Raw genomic sequence first — 20,779 nt, 5'->3', positions numbered from 1 at the left:
CTTTTTTTTAATCGCTGCTTTTTAAACTGCCCAAGGAATAGTTTTATATCAGCTCCAATTATTACAGATTACCGTTTATGCATACTACATGTATACAATGCATTTTTTTTAAAATTTTTAATTTTTATACGATTATTGAAAATTGTGTTTTCTCGAAACACGACAGGTTTAGAATCTTATTTTTAGCAAAGCTTCCATTTGATTAAAATCAAATCTAAATTTCACCGAGGACAGTGGTGATTTGATTTAGATTGTGCCGTGTTAAGGCATGTATGTCAACATCTTGAAAATACATTTACTCATTTCACCAGCGCAATCAAAGTTTTCTCAGGCAGACAATTTTTGTTTCGACAAGCCTGACGGGCACCTCACTTTGAATACAGGATGGGTCGGAACTAAAACCAGAAGGGGCCCAGGGTGTCGGGCTATCAGATTTGTTTTTAGCACTGCTGTTTTTAGATGAAAGATATGTGGATTGATTGTTGCATTTTGTGGTCACTTACTCATCCTTCTGCCTATTGTCGGAACTCACACATTTAACACTTTTCCCAGGATTTAAAATGTCCAAAGTTATGTCTGGAACAGAGCCAACTTTTAGTCTAGGCCTAGCATTTGCGTATCTTTGAGCTGCTATTTTTTCATGATACCTCTCGTAACATTCCTTTCAGAAATGTAACGAGCACATAGTGCTGTATGGTGTTGCTTTGAAATCAACTCGTTTGTAATAATGTACCCATTCTTTCATTATGCCTTTATCTTTCGGAAAAGAATTTTTTTTATGTCAACAGGCTTTTCTTAATGTTCTATTACACCCGTAAGCAACGCAAAACGGTATTGTTTTGCTCTGGCAACTCCCACTTGAGCTGCTGGAGTCGCTACTATGACGTCACATCCCGAAAGTAACCGAATAGGCATGGAAATTTTGCATATGAGGTAACGGAAATTCAGTTCCAAGAAGATAGGCCAATATTTAAATATTGGCATTACGGTCGCAGATGATACTGCCATAAGGTTTTCTGCCATAGTACTTTTATTATTATTCTATATTTCCATTGGTTTCTGGTCTCCTTTAAGTATGAACCAAAATCAATGCAAACTCAATATGCAGTTTCCTTCTAAGTATATTTTACTAAACTTTCAAATAAATGTTTCCTATCAAATTTGGTCAAATAGAATCAAACAGTCTTTTTGAGAAGTCATTTCATGATTTTTATTTTTGTAATAATGGTGGCTATATTTAAAAGCAAATCAGCATCATTTGCATTAACTTTAAAGATCTTTATACCAACATATTTCCTGTCTGATTTGGTCACATTCTGCAAATTGGTTCGAGTTTTTGTACAGCACAGCAACACATTAAAGGTTACATCATAATGAGACAAGTAAATTCAAAATCATACCCTTCTGATCATGAGTCCAACAGCCACCACAGCTCCTCAAATTATGCTGAGCATTTTTTGTGTGGGGTAAAACAAAAAAATCCTATAAAGTTGTGCTCTATTCTTAGTAATGGTGGCCACATTTTTAGGTGAATCAGTATCATTCAGTGGATTTAGTGTGGATGCTTTCTGTGAAATCTGGTAAAAATCTACTTCATTATTTTTAAGAAATGAAGTCAATAGAAAGGTTTTCTAATTTGTGTACCCTAGCCATAACTGATGGCAGATCATTAGTAAAATTTTAAAGACTTTAATGCAATGCTATTTTTAATTAAATTGTGTCAAATTCAGTTAATTATTTTTATTAAAAGTTGTTAAAATGTTTTTTCTTTATTTTATAATGACAAATACGTTAATGACAGACCCCTTTTTTATCAAGCCCACAATTTACCAAAGAAGAAAGTAAATCAAATTTGACACTACACTTAATATAGGGCATGAATGGACATATATATATATATATATATATATATATATATATATATATATATATATATATATATATATGAGCAACACTAAGCAGATTGGTTGTTACTGTCCCCCCAAAAAGACAGTGTACACCAGGGGTATTTCAAAGTGCAAGTAATTCAGAAATTGTCTACTTTTCCAATAAACTCCACTATCAGTTTGGAAAAGTATATGCTTGGAAGTTTGCCTGCTATGGAATGGCATCATGTCCAAGGGGAGTCATGTACTCAGTGAAGTTGTATGCCAAATAAAATGTGATACTAAGAATTCACCTTATTTCGGGGTACCCATTTTGGTGGATTACGCAGCTGCCACAAGCAATGAAATTTAAGGCACAAACAAAAAGATCATAATTTGTGAAATGAACAAGACACTCTCATCCAATCCATGAATTTTAGTAGTTACTTAAATATAAATTTTGCAAAACCATAAAATTTAAACCTATAAAAACAAATGAGTTTACAGTACACTTTAGTGTTAGGAGTCAGTGGCATTAAGTATGCAAACAAGTCAGGAGTCAGTGTCAGAAAGACATTATCTCTCACAACATATGTGTACCTCCTCGATTCTGTAAAGTGTGGTCAGTACTTGGGCCAGTCCCCACTGATGGGGTGTCACCAGATTGTCGTATCCAGTCAAAGTCATCACTTCTATCATTTGTCCATGTGCAGAAACCTTGCTCAAAGTCACAGACACCTGTATGATGAAAATTGAGACAATGAAAATACATACTAAGATTTTATAAACAATACTTAAAAGCTGAAAATAAAAAGAAATAGAATGCTGCAAAAGCACTATTCTGGCTAGCTTTCATGTAGGTGCTAGACCAAAGATTAAATAATATGTCTCTCCCTCTCTCTCTCTCTCTCCCTCATTAACTGTGTGATCTTAGTAACATATACAATGCTTACAGCTAACAATGTATTGTTTCTAATCTTCTGTAGGCAACAAATATTAATAATCTATATATATGAAATTATTGCAACATATCTGACTGCAAGATGAATCAAATAATTATGAAATTTTAGGGCATATTTCTCGAGGGTCACAAAGTGACACCGTTTTGATCAGAATAGTTTCATGCTCAAATGTTTAACATTTGGCAAACTTCCAAAAATTTGACATTTTCATCTTGTAAAATAAATGGAGATTAGAAAACAGAATTTTATTTCAGACTATTTTGTTACCATTTATGCCTTCAATCTTCAACATGTGGCCAGAGCCATTGTTGTATTACTTATTACAAATCAAAGTTTTCAAAATGTGGCCAGAGCCATTGTTCTATTACTTCTTACAAATCACAGTCTTCAACATGTGGCCAGAGCCATTGTTCTATTACTTATTACAAATCACAATCTTCAACATGTGGCCAGAGCCATTGTTCTATTACTTATTACATATCAGTCTTCAACATGTGGCCAAAGCCATTGTTCTATTACTTATTACAAATCAGTCTGTTTTTAAAAAATCTGATCAATCCTGTATTTTCGCACGTAGATTTTCAATAAAGCATGCAGGATAGACTGGAAAGCATTTGATCTGAAAACTGGAAAGATTTTATGCAAGTCATTTTGGGAGAATTTGATATAAAGGACTAAATATAGTCTAAAATATTTATCCCTAAGGGTGTGCAGAATGGAAAAATGTGAATAGTTGATTAAATCAAACTTTATATATTTAATATTGATCATAAGAGTTCTAGTAATGTCCGTCCAGTCCTCTCAGTAATCATCAGCTCTTCTCCATAAAACTCAAGTCAACCTTGGGGGTAATTATTATTCCAGACTCTAAGACTAACAGAAATGTGCAAATACAGCCTTTCAATTGTCGTACTATTTCTGAGTCAACTTTGGAGGGAGTAAAGTGATATGATGGAGACAGCAGATTGTAGTGAGAAAAGATGATACATTTTCATACTCAAAAATGAGCCAAAAATCATAATTTAGTTTTTATTTTAATTTTTATTCACCCAAAACGGTGAATAATAAGAGTGCATGAAAAAAATTAAACTGAATGTCATATTTCCTCTCCTTGTGTCATGGCATAATCCATATACACCTCTCCCTCGATAAATCGCGCACAATGGAGTCCACAAGCATAGACAGCAATAAAAGCAAAGCGCAAGTTACTGAGGGACCTGTAAATTTTTTTAAAAATTGCTTTGACATCGAGAAAACCATATGGGGGAGTGGCGTTAGGGAACTGGGCTGTTTATTGACTGAATCCTCATTTTACAATCACGTCGATAATAATTTTTAACAACGCGCTTTTTCTAATGAAGCTGTTTGTTATTCTGTTTAAATAAAATTTATTTTCAAAATGTCCAACATGTGAAAGATTGTTCCAACTGGTTTCAACAACCATCATGTGTACGCATAGAAAATCTGTGTATTATGTCACTGCTTTTTGTTTTCTTGACGAGTCTGGTTCCTGTAGTGGTGTTTAATATTATCCTGCCAAATTGGGAGTCCACACTGCATGGAACTAGACTAACTGTTGATACACCATCAAACAAGATTCCTTTTCTTCAAAAACACGTGACATTTATTTCATGAGACAATCATCTAAGTTAAAACTCAAATTTTTGTATTGTTCAATTAGTACAATATTGAAAGTAATAATGAAACTTCTTATTATCCTTGAGGATATCTCTATGTGCCGTTTCAAGAATTATCTGAATCTTGCTTTCCCACAATGATCCATGTCTGTGAAATCAAACTCTTTATTTTATTTTATTGGCTGCCTTGTTATCTTTAATCACAGTTATGAAAGAGTCAGTTAATTTAAGGTAGTTCATGTTACATACACAATAACATTTTTAAGTGTTCGATTGATCAAATGAAGTGAGTTCACCCGACATACGACCGGGGCCGCTAAATTTTAAGTTTGTAGGAATTTTGTCCCTTTTAACTTTTCTTTTATTCCACCTCCTTTATTTGATTCAAAAGACATGATTAGCGTGATAATACAAAGGAGTTTTAATTCAGTGCAACAATACAACAAATACTTCTGGAAGTCAGTTATCAAAACACGGTCGGCACTTAATTAGGTTCTCAGAGAAATGCTCGTGGATATAGCTGTTACAGTAGATTGACACATTTTATTACAAGAGGACACGTTGCATTTATGATGATTACACTTAAAAGGAACTAAAAGATAGAACCAGAATACAAATTTCAATTGATAAAATTATTTAATTTGTGTTTATTTATTAAAGTACTGCCTCCACTCGGCATAAGTGACATTTTCATTATCGAAATTTCCTTACATATCATTAATTGTGTTGTACTAGGAATGTCATTTGAAAAGAAAATGTAAAAAACTATTTGACCTATTTTTAAATTTTATATTTCATAGTGTTGATTAAAATGTCCAGGTCCTATTTACTGTTTTTGACAATAAAATGAGCGATATATCAAAGTTTCTGTTACCAATTTTGATCGCCATTTTCTTCAAGTTCAACAAATAGTGATACATTTTTGGGGTATTTTCTGGTTTAAAAAATGTGATCCACGCATGACCCCGCATTATAAGTGGGTTTGCAAGTTATCAGGGCACAAGTTATCGAGGGAGTGGTGTACCTAGCAAAGTGAATGGAGCATATAAAGCAGATCACAGTGACCTTTTCAAGTGACTCAATCCAAGAAGAATATATCCATCAAGTTTCATGAATGTACAAGCAACAGTGTCAGAAAAACTGAGCTGCAAAATCATAATGTTGACACATACACCTATATCAACATCACTGGAAAAGTGATACCTACATCTCAATTATGCTTCACAGGTTAGAAAAAAATGATTCATAAAATAATCTTTCAATGCAAATGGAAATAAGCAGAAAGATGAGTATTTTAATTTTATATGGCATATAACAGACAATGCTGTAAGTATTAAGTACCAGCATTACATAACATGAACAAACCTGGACTGGGGCATCCTCCATCTTTCAATGTTACATCATCAATTGCAATGTCTCCAACATCACCATTGCCACGAAGGGCTTCAAAAACAACCTAAAATATTCATAATAATGAACAGATGTACTTCAGAGATCAAGAGAGTACTCTCACAATGATCATTAACAATGAATGCATCCTTTCTGGTACTGTATGATTAATTAGCTATTTGACTGATTAAACTTTTAAGCAATTAATTAATTGCTCAATTGATTAAATAAAATAAATATTTTTCCCTTGATTATTTCTGTAAGTGATAATGTAAGTATGTAAGTTTATAAGTAAATATATTAGTTCTATGACTCACACATTTTGACAAGCACATTTTTCTAAATTATGTGAGGAAGAATTACATAATAATACTTTAAAAAAATGCTTGATATCATATCAACAATGAGATTTTTTTTAAAATTACATTTCACTAACACAATTAACATTTTCCTGAATATAGTAACTGACAGTAAGCCAAGAGATGCCCCACAATTATCACCCAAATGGCTTACTATGCACTGACAGCTCTCTCTCTCTCTTTATATATATATATATATATATATATATATATATATATATATATATATATATATATATATATCCCCCTTCCTGACTCAAATCTAAGAAGATTTAACTCACCCTTCATCCCACCCACATAATCATCTTCATCATCATTATTCAACTATACCTGATAACTGTCAGATCCTCCACTGATGGGTACTTGTGCCACTTGCCACCCCAATCCTTGGTTGGCAGACAATGACCACAGGGCATTACCAAGTCCACTATTTGATTTGGCATAGACACTGAGTCTGTTGATATGCTGCCCATGCATGTTGTACCAGAACTGCAGGCATTTACTGTTGCTACTGGTTACTGATGGAGAAACTAGTCGGGCAATGGCATTTGGTCGGACACCAGTGGCCTCTATGTACATATAGTGCCCTGAATAAAAGGAAAAAAGGTAACATGAAATTAATTATTGTACCCACTGAATGGAATCGAACCTACTGTATACTTAACAAATAAATTACAGAGGATTTTAAATGTGTGCTGATTTCAAATTATATTTATTAAATGGGTTAAATTATTTATATCTTTGCAGGTCTAAGTTACACAAAATTCATTTTAAATGAGTGCATTGTAAGACAATGTTTATCACATGAAAATAATATCAATTTTATTCAAACAGTAAAAGCATTTTAAAGAACTGACTTCTGAGCACATGCCTCAAACATTCATGAGGTAACATTACATGTGTGCAATGCAATATGTCAGAAATTACAAATTTTGTTTATTAATGTGAATAACAAGGCAGTCATGTGATCAACTGCATTCATACTTAAAAGGATACAGATCTTGCCACTGTATGAGTTAATACTGGATATATATTATTGCATATGTAGTTAATACTGGATATATATTATTGCATATGTAGTTAATACTGGATATATATTATTGCATATGTAGTTCATACTGGATATATATTATTGCATATGTAGTTCATACTGGATATATATTATTGCATATGTAATTCATACTGGATATATGTTAGTGCATATGTGTTCATACTGGATATATGTTAGTACATATGAGTTCATACTGGATATGTGTTACTGAACATCAGTTAAAAGTGGATATGTGTTATTGCACATCAGTTAATACTGGATATATGTACTTGCATATGAGTTAATACTGAATATATGTTACTGCAAATGAGTTAATACTGGATATGTTATTGCATGGTACAAAAAAATGTACTGTCATATTTCTGTACCACAAGATAAAACATATTAGGTATTAATACAGGAAAGAAATTTTATTGATAACATATAACAACCAACTTCATTTCTCAGTCCAAAAGTTTTTGATGTGTTTAACAAAACTGAACAAATGCTGCAATGACTTGAAAATCTAGTCAGGCCATCTACATGTCTATAAAATGTTCCTGTCAAACTTTGTCTAAATAGAGACTTTTTTTTAACTCAATCTTTCCAGTGAGCTCTTTTTGGGATGAATTGACAACTGGATGGATAAAGGGACATAACCAAACCAAGATGCCATCACTGCAAGCAGTAGAGACATAAAACAATCTCTGTCCTTATTACCTGCTGCGGTTCTGTAAGTGTGATCACTATCAGGCCCAGTTCCTCCAGTTGCAGTGCCACCATTTTTCCTTGTCCAATCGAAGTTATCTGCTTTATCCTGGGTGTAGCCACAGAGATCTGAGTTCTCAAAGTCACATGAGACAGACCCTGCTGAGCTGGTTCCTGTAAAAAAGAGCAAAAAGAAACTTGTAAAGTCTTGTGAAATTGAAATATCACATTAGATGAATAACCTATATATTACTTGTAAATACAAGGGTATCTCAGTAAACTGGCCAGTGTCCTTCACATGCATAAGTAGTATCACTCCCACCCACATCAATGACCATGCAAAAATATGTTCCACATGATAAATAAATGAGCAAGATTCAACTGATTCTTTGTATCCTAAATAAGTCTTTTTAATTACCCTGATAAAATATCTTACAATATTACATTCCTCATTTTTAAAATTTTAAATCACAATAAAATGTATTTCAGTATTCAATATACTTATTATCAATTCTCAAAAATTACATGTTTGTTAACACTTGCAGCTTCTTTAATTTTCTGTCTTCAATAATGCATAAACTCACTTGTTTCAGAATCAGCCATTCTGACCAAGTGAGTATTCTCTCAACTGAACCAATTCATCCTAATGATTGAGGTGCTTAATTAACTCAAGTCTCTTAACACATTAGAGTTGTTCAATAGTCCTGCAATGATGACCTCATTACAGATGGAGAGTGAAGGAAAATAATACCAGTGTAGTTTTCAAGTATCTAACTGACATGTGCTACCAAGTGACTTTGACATGATTATAAACATGACAGATAAGTGAAATATGCACTACAGCCAATTCTCATTAGCTTTGACTTTTTTCTAATGATGCCCCATTTGATGCCCCTAGTTATGCCCAGTTTGATGCCCCTACTCATGTTCCATTTTGATGTCCCTAGTGATGCCCCTAGTGATGCCCCATTTAATGTCCCTAGTGATGCCCAATTTGATGCCCCTAGTGATGTTTCATTTGATGTCCCTAGCGATGTTCCATTTTGATGTCCCTAGTGATGTTCCATTTGATGTCCCTAGTGATGCCCCCATTTGATCTCCCTAGTGAAGCCCAATATGATGCCCCTAGTGATGTTCCATTTGATGTCCCTAGTGATGTTCCATTTGATGTCCCTAATGATGTTCCATTTGATGTCCCTAGTGATGTTCCATTTGTTGTCCCTAGTGATGTCCCATTTGATGTGAAAATCATCCATACTTTAAGAAAAAAACTAACCAACTGCACAGTCATGTACAAGGTTACCAGTTTCTATATTTCAAAAATATTATCAAATGGTGGGTTGGTTTTTCACAGCACTTTATACACATTACTGGCTATGCCATACAGAGGAAATGGGAGCTATCCAAGATGTTGACTTCAACATATGACCTCCCACTTTAACACATGATCCCCCATTTTAACATATATGTACCTCTTTAACACATGATCTGCCACTTTAAGGCATAAAGTCCAATTTAACACATGATCACTTACTTTAAGACATGAGATCCCACTTTCAAATGTGATTTGCCACTCTAAGACACAATCTGCCACTCTAAGATACAATCTGCCATTTTAAGACACAATCTGCCACTCTAAGACACAATCTGCCACTTTAAGACACAATCTGCCACTCTAAGACACAATCTGCCACTTTAAGACACAATCTGCCACTTTAAGACACAATCTGCCACTCTAAGACACAATCTGCCACTCTAAGACACAATCTGCCACTTTAAGACACAATCTGCCACTCTAAACACAATCTGCCACTCTAAGACATGATCTGCCACTTTAAGACACAATCTGCCACTCTAAGATACAATCTGCCACTCTAAGACACAATCTGCCACTCTAAGACACAATCTGCCACTTTAAGACATGATCTGCCACTCTAAGACACAATCTGCCACTCTAAGACACAATCTGCCACTTTAAGACATGATCTGCCACTCTAAGACACAATCTGCCACTTTAAGACACAATCTTTCACTCTAAGACACGATCTGCCACTCTAAGATATGATATACCACTTTAACACATGATCCCCCATTTTAACATATGATGTACCTCTTTGACACATGATCTGCCACTTCAAGGCATAAAGTCCAATTTAACACATGATCACTTACTTTAAGACATGAGATCCCACTTTCAAATGGGATCTGCCACTTTAAGACACAATCTGCCACTTTAAGACACAATCTGCCACTTTAAGACACAATCTGCCACTCTAAGATACAATCTGCCACTCTAAGATACAATCTGCCACTTTAAGACACAATCTGCCACTCTAAGACACAATCTGCCACTCTAAGATACAATCTGCCATTCTAAGACACAATCTGCCACTCTAAGACACAATCTGCCACTTTAAGACACAATCTTTCACTCTAAGACACGATCTGCCACTCTAAGACACGATCTACCACTTTAACACATGATCCCCCATTTTAACATATATGTACCTCTTTAACGCATGATCTGCCACTTTAAGGCATAAAGTCCAATTTAACACATGATCACTTACTTTAAGACATGAGATCCCACTTTCAAATGTGATCTGCCACTTTAAGACACAATCAGCCACTCTAAACACAATCTGCCACTCTAAGACATGATCACCCACTTTAACACATGATATCCTTAAACACAAAGCCCTTTCCATCTTAACCCCTAATGGTAACTTTGCTGGCATTGCCAGCCTGCTACATACTGATGGCTCAATAAGCAACCCTAAACTTACCAGGTTGTGGACAGGCTCCTTGGGTATATGTGATGTCATCCACAGCTATATCACCACGGTCACCACGTCCTTTTACAGCTTCTATGACAACCTGCAATAATTATCATCTCATTTGAATGGCCAGCAGAATGCTAAGTTAGCAGCTATTGTATCTTGAAATTAACACTGAAATTAGCCCTGCACTTGATAAAAATCCCATTCCCCAATGTTGCACAATTCTGCCATATTTTCAGTTGAGAGTTCTTTCCCATGATAATTCCAGACCCTTGTTTTGATAGCAATTTTTTATAAAAATAATATGCAATGTCTTATCATATTCCAGTAATAAATACTGTAATAACTGAAACATTTTTTATTTTATGCAGATGCCTCAGCACAGTGCCCCAAAAAACTGACCTAAATGCAAAACCTAACCAATCTGATTGATTGGTAAGTGTAACACTATATGCTGTGCCAAGAAAATGTAAAAGAAAACTGAAGATGCATTCATTAGTTTGAATTTTTACAGCATAACAACACTTTGAAGGTTATATCATACAAGGAGGCACCACTACAGCCAATGTGGGTTCATCTAACATTAGGAATCGGACCCACGCCTCTAAAGTTACAATCCCAATACCGTAACTGCGATTCCACTGTGGCTTCGTGTATTCATGGAACATGATAGAACAAAAGTCCAAACCATGCTGACCTCAACACAAAACTCAAATGGAAGAACACGGGGATGGATGAGGTACAACTATGTCCCTGTCTGTGTTATGATGCATCAAAATAAACTACTGAAATAACATAGGTCCACAAGAATGAAAATTCAAATGTTGACATCCCTTTTGATTATAAGAAGGCCAAAAAGTGTGGTTATAAAATATGGAATTTATTAAGTCAAGTTCCTTCCTATCTATTGCTCATTGAGAAGTACATGTATACAATAGAACTGTTATCATGACTTCATGTCATGCGTTAATTATAGAGTCTTTTATAAAAACAATCTGTATTTGTAAATTGTCCTAACATCTGGGTTGTTTTTCCCATAAGTTTGTGTAGTGCAACAGTTTTTGCAACTGCCCTGTACAGATAATTAATGTGTGTGTACAAGTAAGTTTCATGCCTAAAGAACAAAATTCTAACTTTAATAAAAGCAAGAACACTGCACAAAGTGCCTACTGTGAGCTTCTAAATCAGAACATGTAATCAAATTCAAGGGTGGGGCAATTTTTCAATATTACCTTCAAAATTACTTGTATTCAAGTATGACAACAAAAACAGGATGCCCTGCTGATTACAGTTCTTATGAGCCTTTTGTCAATAATTTTTTCCCCAGTACAGTTTTGCACTTAGGATCCCAAGGGCAGGGGACGCTGTGTCCCCCACACTCCAAAATCTGGATTCCACAACATTTTTACATTACATTATGGCCAAATACCACTAATATTGAAATCTAATCTTTCATTACTAGATAACATGGTATTCAATGCCATCTTACAGTTTTGATCACCTTTAGTGACATTGGCCATTACAAGTGCCAACAAAACATTGATATACATCTACTAAAGAAAAGCTGGAGGCATACTTTTTATTTATTAGTGATAACAATAGCATGTGATTGATGCACAAGGTCAAATTCTGGAGGACAGAAGACAAAAAAAAACATGCATGAAACCAGCAAACCTACAACCAACATGCATTACATGGTGTAATAGGGTAAAATCTATCATATCCACTAAGAGACACAAATTTCAAGGATAAGCATACAACTTGACACAAGTTTAAGATATTTTACACTTCCTGATCTGAATCAAATTCAGATATACAATAATGCAAAAAATTTTTTTATAAAATTTATATACTTAGTCCAGGAGAAAAAGTATTGCTCCTCCTTCTCCATTATCATATGCAAAGAAAGATAACTCTTACCCTTTAGAACTTTTTTATTGGTTTCTTTTGTGGGGTTTAGCATCATTTTTAAACACCTTATAAGATATACATGGTGGCCAGTATATTTAGTTGAGAAAAAACAGGGAAGAACCACTGACCCATGGCTACCAATGGACATGCTCTCTCACATACCCATGATGGTTAAGCTAAGACTCAAACTCGTATGAACAAAGGTGAGATGTGCAAGATTTGTAAAGGCAAGTGCCTTAGACCACATTGCCCTCCTGGGCCCTTTAACAAATTTTAAAAATCAATCTGGCAATAAACTGGAAAATGGTCTACCCACACACTGTTTTTCACAGCCCTATTCCTAGCTCCAATACCAACTTTTTTGACTTATTTATCTCTGTAGGATAGATTCAACACCTGCCACCTATCATAAAAAGTGACAAATGACACCAACACCAGCAGCATCACCTAGACAGTGCTTTATATGGGTTACTAATGAGCAGTGATTCAAATTTACTTCATTAATACATATTCATGTTCAATATTTTTTGTCTTTAAAAAAAAGCACTTTAGTAAAACTGGATTTATGATCAAAGTTAAGGACCTCAAGCAACAACCACCAAGTGCCATCCATACTTGCTCCTAAAACGAGTCCAACTGCAAATTGCACAGTCCCAGATCTGCCATTACATAATGCACCAGCAGATCTGGAACTGTGTACCAGGTAGTTTGTTAGAAGTAATCAGTAGAACAAACAACATAGACTCTGATCTTCGGGTGCATAATGCTTTGACTGATCAGAATCTTTACTGTCTGCAGTTTGACTCAACCCATAAGCAAGCACTTATGGTAGATCCAAATAGCAGAGACGTTATAATGGTAAAAATATGTCATCTACAGACCAAATGGTCTCAAACTATGTGCTTCCATATAACATGATTCCTTGTATGAGTATTAGGTAACACAGTACACTTAATATATCTCAACTGCAAATAAAACAAACCAAGATCTGATGTCACATAATGCATCTTAAGTTTAACATTTACATGCCAGTAGTTCTTAGCCCATGGTTCATGACCCAAAACTGGGTTACCCTGCTGTTTTGAGTGCATTGCCAAAATCAACCTTAATTTAAAATTTCCATCCAAAGTCTTTTTTAAGCATTTGATGGGTCAGGAGGCTAAGACCACAAACCTAACTTGTGTTGCCACCCAAAAAGGTTAAGAACCACTGATTTATACATTTGGCTAACTCATGATTTCCATCAACCAATTTGGAGCCTGATGTACTGGTTCATTATGTATAACAAATCAGGGTCTGTACAGTTGGGTGGTCAATAACTGTACATATCGAATTTGGTTAATAAAGTTTTTTTTCAAAAAATCATTTTCCTAAATATCTATTATTCATCAAATGCATGGAGTATATTGACATCAAACATGCCAATAATTATCCAAGCACTGAGGGGAAATTAAGAGATCAAAAGACTATCTTTTAATAGAAAATATAAAGAACTGTAATGTAATAAGACAATAAATCAACACATGAAACCTGTGCCATTGTGCTATTGATGACAATGAGGGCCTGTCTCCACTGATTTCCCTGCGTCCCAGAGCGTGTCCACACTGCCTGTCCCAGACGTGTCATTTGCTTCAAGTAGACATTCAGGGTGTTGATATCTTGTCCGTACATGTGGTACCAGAAGGATAGACAGCTTGTCTGCCTCCAATTCACATAGACTGCGGGACTGATCAACTGAGCTGTGAAACCATTACTACCTGATGATGACTCCAGGTAAATGTAATATCCCTCTAAGAGAAAATAAAATTAACACAGTATAGAAAGCAAAGTGTCATTGAAATTATTAAAGTCTTTGAAATTATTAGTATTTGAAATTATTAAACTTTACTCAAGAAGTATTATTTTCATTAAAGCAAAGGAAATGTGAATGTGCTGACTAACAAATGTCATCTAAAGCAAAGACATTTACAAAATCTGACATCTGAGAAGAACATACTTAAGTGAAATATTCACAAGACTATAGGTCAAGTTTTCATGCACATAAAGGATCAACTCAAAGTACCTGGATGCACAAAATACATGGATAATCCACGAACTTACCAAAGTTACTAGAGGAAAAAAAGTATGTTATTGTGACCTGCTTTTGCCTATTGGGAATATCATCATGTGTCACATTTGCTAAGCCCCCGCTATAAAGTCATGTATAAGCTATAATCTACCTGTCTTGGGAAGTTTAAAGCAGCCTTGTGTTTGATCTCTAAAGATTGCCATGGGGGTTAGTGTTGAACTCTTACACAAGGTTACCATGACCATCCAGAGATGGGAAAACTTGAGTCAGTGAAGGAAACCACTCGCGCCACTGAACAAAGGCTTGCTGATAGCACACCAATATGTTAATGGTTACGGTTCCTGGATCAAAGAAAGTCCACAGGGTGAATGGGGCATGTTCTTATCCGTCCCCATATTGACACACAGTAAGAGGGACATTATCTGCTAAGTTTGATACCTTCTAAATCGTAAAGAGTAATTTAGAATTTGCCTGGACAGATTGCTGATCAATAGGGTTTACTCCAAGAAGAAGCCACTCGTAATTTGGTGGGAAAACTTAGAGGTAGATTCTAAGGAAAGAAAAAGCTTCAAACAGGTCATTAGGTTATTTGCTCAATTTTGCAGAATATTATAGCACCATAATGGTAATTATTTTTGTATGTACACTTAATTACTAGGATCGTTTAGTATGTAGAATTACCTTTGTATGTTTCATTTACATGCGTATTTGAGTCTTACATGGAGAATTATTAGAAGTGAGACAGAATTATGAAGATTGTCAGCTTGTGGTCAGAATTAATTTTGTAATTCGATATTTGGTTACTTATAGTAAACAGTGCCTTTATTAATTTGTCATGTTAGAATTTAGACATGCTTGAATTGTGAATTTGGAAACATGGTTGAAGTATGTAAGGTTAGTTACTATGGACATATGCATATATCAGAGCATAGATATTTGAATATTTGTGTACTTTGTATGAGTTGTAAGGTAAAGAAATGTGTCTGATTATTGTAATATTGTTTAGTGTAACGGGATTAGGAATATGAACTAATGTGACGGAATTTATTGATGTATGTATAAGAAGTAACTGATACCATGCTGTATTATGCTGTTTGTTTTACCATACAAGATCTTATGGGTATCTCGATGTGAATGAATGCATGACCTAAGAAATTGAATAGCCGTTATCTGATGATAGGTTGTGTGTAGTGTGAGATAAGAGGGCTTAGGAAAAGATTGTACCATCCCTGTGTTTTCACAGGAAGCTTTCTAGGGGACAGAGAACTTCCGGTTCCATTGGGCCCCAAGTCTTCAAGAGTTGGAGATGGAACTGAGACTGTAGCTGAGACAGTCGAAGTCGACAGAAGTGTAGTCATGGGGGAGAAGTGGAGGAGGAGAAGGAGTCTGGAGAAAGTGGACTGACTGTTGGCTTGGAGCTTTACATCTATCTTTCATTAAATTTAACTTCCAACAAAATAGAGCCTGGATAATAGTTTAACTAAATATTGGGAGCACCCCACCCCAACCATATGTAATGTCACAGAAATGTCACATCATGCAAGATGAATAACCCAAACATGTGTCATGACTATATATACAAGTGTCAGTTGTTTTTTGTTGGGTTTAATACCATTTCTCAGCATAAGATAGGCTAAAAATAACTGTGGAGGAAGATCCCAGGAAAACCCTCTTAAGAACCACAGACTGAAGGGAAGTTACTGGCAGCTTTCTCACATACCCACATTGGCTAAGCCAGAGTATCAAACCCACGACAACAGATGTAATGTCAGTGATCAGTTAGGTGAGTGCTTTAGACCACTTGGCCCCCACCCCATACAAGTATCAAAGAAATTGAACAAAATGCCAAAAGTTAATAAAATCACTGGAGCATGAAAATTAGGTTAGTAGTATTATCTACAGTTAATTCACCAATCAAATTGAATGACTATATATGTATTGAAGAAACATGCTAAATGCAATACTTTAGTACAATCACTGTAGTGTGAAAAGTAGGTCACCATGACATACTTTTTACCCATTATTAGTGCCTTCATGAAGAATACACCCTTCAAATTTCATAACTATAAGCACATTTGTCAGAGAAACTTGTGTGAAAAAATGAACATAAAGTAGGTCACTTAGACCTACTTTTGCCAGAGCTGAGTAGTACCCTCCATGACATAAATATCAATCCAGTTTTATGACTGTACATGTAATAGTCTACAAGAAACTGACCGATACATGTACAAACCTAATACACGACACAATGGCTCGTTGCTTACAAATGACCTGTCATACATGTGCTATATAATAGGTACAGTTATTATATAGTACATGTATGACAGGTCAATTGTAAGCAACGATACGAGCCCCTTTGATACACGATAGGCAACGATGGCAGTCATCAAAAATATGAAAAAAACAAGATACACCATTGTTAGTTGCTCAACGAAAGCTGCTACCTATTTTGAGGAACAGATGTGTTCCTGGTGTAGATAATCACATAGTCATCAACATTACTATCACAGTACAAAAGACGTTGAAGTTACCCACTTTGGGAACGAAGATGTCATATAGGCCTAGTTTAAATTCACTTTTTAATGGACTTGTAAAACTTCATCGAATATATCGTCTAGGAATATTTTTTTTAAAAACCATTAACAGTCGGAGAAACTGAAAATATTTGCGGAGTGTATATCCTTTGAAAATAATTTGAACAATCGCGCGGTAACTTACGTGTGTTGTTCTGTGTATGGTCGAAAGTGGGTCCGGTATTAGGGGTAGCTGTAGATCCCTTCTGAAGTTGCCAGTTTAATTTGTCGGTTCCTGTAACCTGCTGCCAACTGCACAGGTTGTTGCCGTCGAAATTGCAGTTTAAATTCTGTGCTTTGGTGGCTAAAGAAAAACAAAGACACAATAATTTCAGATAATTAAAATAAGCAAAAACAATTGGTTGCAAGCGACTGCACCTGCGAGTTAATACTTCCTCCGTTGGCGAAGCGCCATTGGCAACAAAACTAAGTCGTTACAGTTTCATTCGGATCAAAGCCCAGCTTCCTCTGTGAATAACAGAATGGGCATACTACCTAGTCCGATAAATCAACCCCACAAATCTTTGTTGATACTGATGGACGATGTTGTGCCTCATCCCGAAAATCAATATTATCACGGGTGAATGGCTGATTTATCGGCCTAACTTCCTATGGGCAGGATAATACACTCGAGGGTCAGACCTTTGCGATTGACACTGCACCACAGTGGCACACTTTTCAGTCATTTTCTTCTGTAAAAAATTACATCATTTTGCAATATTCGCTCGCTCGCATAACCTATGAGGTTAGAAACGGTCCATACTGTAATAAGCAGAACGTACAGTAGATAAGTTATTATTAACATCGTAGTCCTTGTCACATGCGCAAATGCAGAGAGAGAGAGAGAGAGATCACAATTTAACCCTGGACAATAAATAACTCGAGATAAATGTATGTATATTCTAGAGTTTGAAAAAATCTTTGAACAAAACGCAAACCAGTTACGTGTCAAAACCAATTTCAAGCTACTTCTAAGCATGCACGTGTTTAAAAAGTATTTATCCGTCATGAAAAGGTGGAGGATCAAACACCATTTGTAATCACGATTTTCATACGAATTTGCTAATCTTTACATCTCACACTTTCAGACCTATTAAATTCCTATTATAAGAAATCTACCGAACCACATGCACTGAATATATATGACAGTTGTAATTAGTCATTTCATTCATTCATGTTTATCCATTCCTTCCTTCCTTCATTTCTTTAGTCACGGTGAACAATACATAACTGTGAGGCGTGGTGTCTTTGTTAATATTTTGCTTAGTAATTGAGTAAACAAAAATGATTATCATTTGTGTGGTGAGAAAAAAAAATACAACATTACTCTTTTTATAACAACGAAACTTCGATGAAAGAACAGTAACATGCGACGTATTTCATTTTTACGCGGTAATATATATATATATATATATATATATATATATATATATATATATATATATATATATATATATATATATATTAATTAAAGACAAATATGCTCATTTTGTTTTACTTCCTTTTAAATTAATAGAGTCGACAAATCTTTTTAACAAATATTAAATACAATTAAATATCAAAAAACCTACCAGAAAAATCCGCCACCAAGAGCACAAAAGCCAATAATGTTGGCTTCATAAGTCCGTTCCAAGTCAATCAATCATGCAATTGTTGTAGAGAATTTTTTTTAACTCGTATACTATTTAGTCTCGTAAACACGGTCAGCAAGCTGATCGGGTAGAAACTGATAGAGAGGGGTGGACCTCGCACCTTTTAACCGGCGTTAATCTTAGATTTCGTACATGTAAGTCGGTACATCTTTGCACGATCAAAGTCAAGCAATATCAGTGCAATAAGTACCAGTACTGATTATATTGAACATTTCACCCCGATATACATATTGTGGCCTCTTCAACGATGTGTTTGACCGATACATAGTACATAAGGCTAAAATAACACTCCTCAAGAAAATTTAATACATTTGAAATCAGTTTCATTCATATATAACTTTTATTAAAAAATTTTTTACAATGCTTTGAAAAAAGTTCATTTTCTTCAATGTTACCTAAGAAAACGAGTTTGCACGATATTTGGAATACAACACAGGCCGGTATGAAACAAATGAAAAGAGAAACGAAACTAAAGAACAAATGTAGTCTCTATGACATGGATTACATTGTTACCGTTTGTACTCGCTTATAAGACGACTGAAAACAACAAAGATCATTGCCGATCAGGATCTATGTTATTTTGTTCTGCTGATTAGTGCTAACAAACTGTACAGATCCAGATGTGCCGGCGCATTATGCGAGGGGGGATTTGGTCTGTGCAGTTTGAAGTTGGACTCGTTTTATAAGCGAGTAAGGAAGGATAGCTTCGTGATCTTTTATTTCAGGAACTTTGGGAAAATATCTTCCAAGTTCCAAGTTACAATATTTTAAAGTGTACTTTCAGGTTGACATATACGGTATATTTGGAATGTATTTTCTAATATATCATATCTAAAAGTGTTTACTCAAGTTGAAATATACGGTATATGGTATATCTCGTGGTACCTGTCCGTAATACTGTCTCCTCGTTCACAAAGATAGTGTGTATCAGCTATCTCAACCGGGTGCAAAATTTGTGATGCTGATGGCTGCAAATGATAAGTCCTCTATTTGTTATGAAACAGGGTCTTATGAAACTAAGACGATTATGGAAACAATTATAACAATAATAACAAGTTACTACTAACACGAACGCTGATTCTTGCCGTCTCCCACTTAAAGGCTGCAGACCACGAGTTGAGGGTAATACCGAGTCTGTCATGGGCAACAAGTAACAATTTTTCTTGAAATTGTTACCGTCCATTATTCATTGAACCGCTTCGGTGGCATAAATGGTTAGAGCGTTCGCCTCGGATACGGGAGTCGCGGGTTCGAAGCCCGACCGAGTCATACCAAAGTCTTATAAAGATGGTACTAACATCTGCCTCCTTGCATGGCGCTCGGCACTGAGAGGTTGGACTGGTCAGCCTGGTGAAATAATGTGACAGCGTGGGACATAATGCTACACGTCTGCGGCATGATGCCCCGGTGCTAGACATCACTATAAATGACCACACTGGAGACATCGTAGCGATGTGACTGAATTCTTTTTAAAGCTAGGTTAACAAATACAAATCGCATACACACATACACACATACACATTATCCATTGCTAATAATAAACCCTAAATACAAGCATAAATTCTAGTTTTCACATGCAAATTTGTTACTTTAAGTTCATCAAGAACATTGCAAACTATTGTCAAATTCGGCTGATCATGAAACATATTTGATAACTTGTTGATGTTGTTGTAGAGGGTTCAACGACAGTTTTCAGCACACGATAGGCTAAGCATGGCGACCAGTATAACTTGTGGAGGAAGAACCCGGGAATAAAACACCTACCCACGGAAAGCTAGTGGCAAGCTTTCTCATATAAGAGGTTGGAGCCCGAGGCTCGAACTCATGCGGACAGAGGTGATCGGT

At 35.4% G+C, this 20,779-nt stretch overlaps 1 protein-coding gene across 1 annotated transcript in view; it reads right to left on the bottom strand.

Annotated features, from left to right (window-relative positions):
• The window catches only part of LOC149785045 (MAM and LDL-receptor class A domain-containing protein 2-like), a 349,170-nt gene extending 330,177 nt beyond the window's left edge, over positions 1-18,993 (bottom strand). Inside the window, exons 1-8 of the mRNA XM_089931272.1 lie at positions 18,854-18,993; positions 17,428-17,586; positions 14,172-14,431; positions 10,737-10,827; positions 7,963-8,124; positions 6,543-6,799; positions 5,830-5,920; positions 2,466-2,603 (exon numbers count right to left, since the gene is read on the bottom strand). Coding sequence (XP_089787398.1) covers positions 2,466-2,603; positions 5,830-5,920; positions 6,543-6,799; positions 7,963-8,124; positions 10,737-10,827; positions 14,172-14,431; positions 17,428-17,586; positions 18,854-18,902 — 1,207 coding nt within the window. The 5' untranslated portion in view covers positions 18,903-18,993. The remainder of the gene's footprint in view (positions 1-2,465; positions 2,604-5,829; positions 5,921-6,542; positions 6,800-7,962; positions 8,125-10,736; positions 10,828-14,171; positions 14,432-17,427; positions 17,587-18,853) is intronic.
• Positions 18,994-20,779: the final 1,786 nt, after the last annotated feature.

This window comes from Sinohyriopsis cumingii, chromosome 13, assembly GCF_028554795.1.
Source record: "Sinohyriopsis cumingii isolate HCF-2022 chromosome 13, ASM2855479v2, whole genome shotgun sequence".
Classification (NCBI taxonomy): Eukaryota; Metazoa; Mollusca; class Bivalvia; order Unionida; family Unionidae; genus Sinohyriopsis; species Sinohyriopsis cumingii.
The sequence above is the reverse complement of the archived record's forward strand: the minus strand, read 5'-3'. Positions and strand labels throughout refer to the sequence as shown.